At 36.6% G+C, this 6,118-nt stretch overlaps 1 protein-coding gene across 1 annotated transcript in view; it reads left to right on the top strand.

The window, feature by feature from the left end:
- Positions 1-6,118, top strand: part of LOC107592975 (angiopoietin-1-like) — a 58,820-nt gene that overhangs the window by 50,687 nt on the left and 2,015 nt on the right. The window contains exon 6 of the mRNA XM_016282558.1: positions 3,280-3,410. Coding sequence (XP_016138044.1) covers positions 3,280-3,410 — 131 coding nt within the window. The remainder of the gene's footprint in view (positions 1-3,279; positions 3,411-6,118) is intronic.

Genomic DNA, 6,118 nt, shown 5'->3' with positions numbered 1-6,118 from the left:
GCATCTTTATCGTGTGTGTGTGTGTGTGTGTGTGTGTGTGTGTGTGTGTGTGTGTGTGTGTGTGTGTGTGTTGTTTTCGTTTTTTGTATGTTTTGTTTTCTGTTGTTTTTGTTTAGTGTGTTTTTGTTCACAATGAGGCACAACAACTTTTTTGTGTTTTTTGTTTGGTTTGGGTTTTTGCTTGGTTTTGTTTGGTTTTAAAATTAAAGTATCACCTGACCTGACAAATAACGACGACAGTGAGGTTGACAGGATTTTGAAGCTTTAAAACTGAAAATGCGCCTTAAACATGTTCATTTGCCTTGTAGCTTCAGTCAAGCATGTATACTGTACCTGAAATGTGACTAATGTCACAATCCAGGCCAAGAGTGATTTGAGTATATGCACAGATTCAAGTGAGGTTATACAGCAAGAAATGCCTGCTTTTCACATCCTGAAAAAACTTGGTGCTACAGTATTAATTTGTTTTTGAAGCAGATGAAATGTTCTTGATTTAATATCTTTCGTCCAGCCAAGTTTTAAATCCACAGATTTTGCAAAGATCTCTTCAGCTGTGTCTGGTGTGAATTTTGTTTGGAGGTCTTGGCACTCTCTGCTGAGGCATTAAAAGTGTATACTATCAATATCACAAGGTTCTTCCAAAGTGCTCAGCAAAAGGGTGCACAGACAAATTTCAAAGGTCTCCTTTATTGACAGCCAAATTGTGTACATTATTTGCTCGATGCTGTATCCAGATGAAGGTCAAAAAGTAGTAACTGTGAATTATCAGTTTCACCTTCTAGATGAAAATGAAACTTTAAGCTGTTTTGGGCAAGGAAAAGGGTGCAGTAACTGTCATTAGAGTATCTTTAAGGTGCTGTATATTTCATGTTTCCAGAGACTTAAATTCTACACTAACATTACCAAATTAAAGAAATATTACCTCTGCAGGATCGTTGCATGTTTCAGATGGGATCTGACAGATTAAAGGGGGATGGCAGGAGCTAACTGTGGGTTCCTCTCAGGAGTGGGCCTCACACTTATCACACAAAACTAGGAAGGGTTTTGACATGTCCCGCAGCTGCAGAGAGAAAACAATATATAAGACTTTTTATTTTCAGTCTTTGGCAAGAGGCTCTGACGTATGGACCCCTATGGCACGTGTGACTTAAAGCACTCAGGTTTTTGTTTTTCAGCTGCTGTACTGTGAAAGGACTGTGTATTTGCTTCCTGCCCTCTTTTAGTCTGTGTTCCAGAATAATAGTTTAGGTTTTGGAGCATGTTCATCTGATGAACATGATTTCAACTAGGAAAAACACATCCATACATCCTCTTTTACTCAGAATAAACATCACATATCCAGAGAGGAACATTACCAAACTGCCATCATTTCAGATTATGAAAATAAAATGACCGGACACCAGAACACTTCCCTCAGGGTGCTGTTGTGCAACACCAAATAAATCTCATTCCATTCTCAGTTTTCATCACAGCTTTTCCAAATAAGGCTTGGACTGATTCAGCAATAGTTCATTGAGGCTGATGAAAACAAGCCTAGAGGAAGGATATTCTGTGTTGGCCATGCAGATGTTTGAGTTCAGATTGAAACAAAGGCCGTAGCATGACATGACATTAGTGGGACAACAGTAACTGGACGCACAGGACTTAAGTATGTTGCTATTTTGTGAATTGGGACACATTTAATTGGCCTACTTGAAACTACACTGACTGGAGATGAGTAGGTGTGTGTTTATTCACCTGGTTTTTGTGGTGATTTACTCTATGGCGATCACTGCATAAGACAAAATTTGTTTTGGAAATAACTTTTATATTTTGGAAAGTGTCAGTGTTTTAATGTACACTTGTTATGCTCTTAATCTATATTGAATATAAAGTATTTGGTTACATTTTTTATAATGGTTTTGCATTTTGGCTAGGTATGTTGGAATAGTGATTTTAATTGTAATAAAAACCTTTTTTTTAAATCATAATTTAAATGAATAAATTTTTATCATCTGTCTATGGTCTATGAAGTAGTGAACTCATTACAGAAATGCAATTCGCAAGTCAAATTATGCAGCAACATGTTTGTGTCTGCTATTCAAACTCTGAGGACATCCTGAAAGTTTATTTCCTCATAAAAACTGAAGCTTGATAAATTTGACATCTTACACAGTATGACAGAAACTGTGTATAGTAAATGAAGCATGCAGTCATTCTGAATGAGTAAGATCAGTATTGTGTTTGTGTCTTATAAAATGGCTGTTAAAATGTAGTCTTTAGTGTCAGCGAAAAACAAAATACGTTGGTTTGGTATCGAGCATATCTGGAAACCACAGACAACCAGTCCATTTATCTTTGTTTAGAGACCGCAACAATGCACTTCATCTTAATGAACATGATGTCACCGAACAAAGTTTGCAACTGATATTTGATGTGGGTGGCTTTAAAATTATTACATAGCTTGTTATAAGAGAGTCTATGAGATGGATGAAGTGTGAGGAACAAAAAATTTAATAAAAAAAAAAATACCACTTAACAATAAGAACGACAATCACCCACTTGGCCTCTAAAGCCTGTTGTTGCATCATTTGGCCTCTGTGAACATCCCTAAAAGCGTAACCAAAAATATATTTTCCAAGTCGCTTTCCAAGATTCATCTTAAAAGAGATTTATAAAGCTCACTCTCTACTGTCTGATCTTATTTGTGGCGATGACTTTCAGGAAATGATTTTGTGGGGCCGAACATGTTTCATTTGGTGTTCCTTTCATTGCTGACATGCCCATGCAGTATAGTTTTTTGGCTTGAGTATGACACTTTGGATAAAAAAATAAATAAAATAGTCGGAGGGGTAATAACCCTCAGGTTAAGACCTTGGGCAGAACTATTGGTGACACAATGAAGCAAGATGGGAAAATCAAAAGCCGCACTTCAAACCACCAAATTCTGGGCGTCAGTGCTGCATAAAATTAAGCATTTGGACCCAAGCCTGCATTAAGTGAGGGTTGTGAATTTGCGGTTGAAATCTTCATGTGTAGATGGCTGGAGTTGAGTTACATACTCTGTGTGGTTTCTACGTGTGCTTTGTGTTCCGTATTAAATAGTATGGAGTTTCCAGGCCAATATGTTTAAAAACTGATGCTAACTCTAAAGAATGGGTCATGAGTGTGAAGGTAATCTGCATAAATCAATCACGGATGTTTCTGGCAGTCATTATTCTTGTCCACGGCCTCCTTTTTTAAAAGTCTTTCTCTGTGTTTTTATTTCCTCTCTTCTTCCTTGTCCTCCCTCTGTCTCAGGTTGTTCCTGAAGAGCCACAGCGGGACGGCGGGCAGACAGAGCAGTCTGGCAATCCACGGCGCTGACTTCAGCACTAAAGACATGGACAATGACAACTGCACATGCAAGTGTGCGCTGATGCTCAGTGGGGGTAAGGCTGAAAACCTCTGTTTTAGCTCACGCCTGATGAATGTAGCCATTTAAGTCATCTATTCCAGCCGCACAAGCTTGTTCTTGTTCCAGTGATACACTAGCTATGATGCTCAAGATGATACTGTCATTGCTTTTAAATACATTATAGTACAACTGGAGAAGTAGAACATATCCTTTTTTTAAATGATATGCAGCTAGTGCAGATTACTGGCAACATGTAGAATTTGAATGATTGTAAGGGACCGTTCTTAACATTTCTGTTAAAGATTCTTTTTTGTAAAAACGAAATGCAAATCTTGTTGCATTTTGCTGTCCTCAGCTGTCTGATGATGAGATAATCTCTGACCTACACAGAAGAAATGCATTTAAAACAATTCTTTCAAAAGGTGTGCTTACACAGTGACTTCTTATTAATCCTTTAGATAATTATAATTATTTTAGATTCGATTTTTATATTTTTGTTATTTTGTGTTTTATATTTCTGTTAGGATTATTGATAAACATGAAAAGTAATGATACTATCTCTAAAGTAATAACTAAAGTAATAACTCAGTAATAACAGAAAGTGAGTCTGATTGAATCAGTAACCACTGCAAATGAATCATTCATGTGTTTTTGATTCACTAAAAAGAACTTGCCATGCAGTATGCTTTTGATTCATTAATAAAAACTGATTCATAAGAGTCATTTGTTTTGGAATCAAAATTACACTGATCACTCTAAATGTTTTGTGCTGTAGACACAGTATTTCTGTAAAGTGTTCTATTCAGATCAACAAAACTTAAGCTGACGTTTAAGAACTGCTCATTTTACCGAACGGCATGAATTATTCAGTAAAAAATAAATAATTCAAATAAACTACTAAGAGCTACTAGAATGTTATGCTCTACATACACTCTTGTCCCATTGTGAATTAAGACCTTTGTGAAGTGTGCAGACAGTAAGTTCCAGTCTAAACACTGTCTATGTCTATGTACACAGCTAACTGCTGCGTATAGGACCACCTCATGCTTTCTTTTTGGCAGAGGAACTGCATAAAGCTTTGAGCACGATGTCTTTGTGGACTTTCACATCCTGTGAGGAGTCTACCAGAAAAGGCTGAGCACCAAGTATCTGTAGTTCTGTATAGGACTCCCACAGACTCTCCTAGTGGATGCAGACCACAGACAACTTTTGCTTTTCATACAGGAAGCTCTCAGGTCTCAAATAACTGTGCATCATTTAATAAACCAGACATCGAGAGAGATCCAGTCCACCCAAATCTGCCGTCACCTTCTCCGTCCTTGGTGGCCAAATGCTAAATGAGGCCCTGACAGTGATTTATCTCTGAGACATTTAATATCAGGATGAGAATAAATGTGAGCTTTACAGTAGGATGACATGCATAAATCTGCTGTATGTGTAATGGGATTTGAGCAATGCAATTAATAAAATGGAGTACTGTCGCACTGAAAGATTTTTAATGAAAGTTCTTCATGAAAAAACAGTGCGGAAATGTTTGAAATTGTCAGTCTCGAAATAGAACCCTATAAATTCTGTAGCGTAAGTGCTTTAATGAAAGACATAGTGGTTCCAGCTCTGGTTTATATCATAAAATCAAACTTTTATCATTCTGTTGCCTCATTTCTTGTTATGCAGTGTGGTTAACAAGCCTATAAAACACATACCCTAGAGACAACCAAGGACACTGGCCAGCTGTAGGCCTGAGATGCGAAAGCATAGTAACAAGTAGAATCAGCATCCAATCAGTTTACTGTGTCAGTGAGAGCCGTGACAAAGGGCAGCGTATTTGGCTCACGGACGGCTGTTAAAATGTCACAGATCTCTCTGGCATTTGAGCCTGTGAAGTGAAGCTCAAGTTCTTCATGGGAATGAGACGTGCCAAAACATGCACTCTGTGGGCACATTTTGTGTGTACGTGTCTAATTAAATCAACAGGCCAGATGAATTGTATTTAATGCACAGAGAAGTTGTACAGTGCCTCAGAGTTGTTATTGTTAACTAAAACTATAAAAATACCTTTTGGTCATTTAAAAAAAAAGCCATATAAAATATGAATATTAAGAGATAATATCAGATGTTTTATCAAGCTATTATTATTTTTTACATTTAGATACATATGTAAGGCAGAAGGTCAGAGTTTTCCTCTTGAAGTCTGGACCATTTTTATATTTTGCTTAAAACAAACAATAAAAATGCCCTCATCATGAGAAGGAAACAAAACTAACACTGAACAAAATTATAAACGCAACACTTTTGTTTTTGCCCCCATTTTTCATCAGCTGAACTCAAAGATCTAAGACTTTTTCTATGTACACAAAAGGCCTATTTCTCTCAAATATTGTTCACAAATCTGTCTAAATCTGTGTTAGTGAACACTTCTCCTTTGCCGAGATAATCCATCCACCTCACAAAGTCTTAGATCTTTAAGTTCAGCTCATGAAAAATGGGGGCAAAAACAAAAGTGTTGCGTTTATAATTTTGTTCAGTATAGTAATTTCAAAGTTAATGTTGTCTTTCCTTGCCATCTACAAATAATTTTCCCAATTTTAACAATTAAATGTTTATTTTAAAATGCTCTTAGTCTTAACATACTGATTAACATACTTAAAATACAAAAAATGTCCTGTCACAAACCTGGTTTGAACGGCCAGAGTCATATATATATATATATATAGTAGATAAAAATAACTATATTTGCCGTAT

This window comes from Sinocyclocheilus grahami, unplaced genomic scaffold (assembly GCF_001515645.1).
Source record: "Sinocyclocheilus grahami isolate Dianchi unplaced genomic scaffold, SAMN03320097.WGS_v1.1 scaffold161.1, whole genome shotgun sequence".
Lineage (NCBI taxonomy): Eukaryota > Metazoa > Chordata > Actinopteri > Cypriniformes > Cyprinidae > Sinocyclocheilus > Sinocyclocheilus grahami.
The sequence above is the reverse complement of the archived record's forward strand: the minus strand, read 5'-3'. Positions and strand labels throughout refer to the sequence as shown.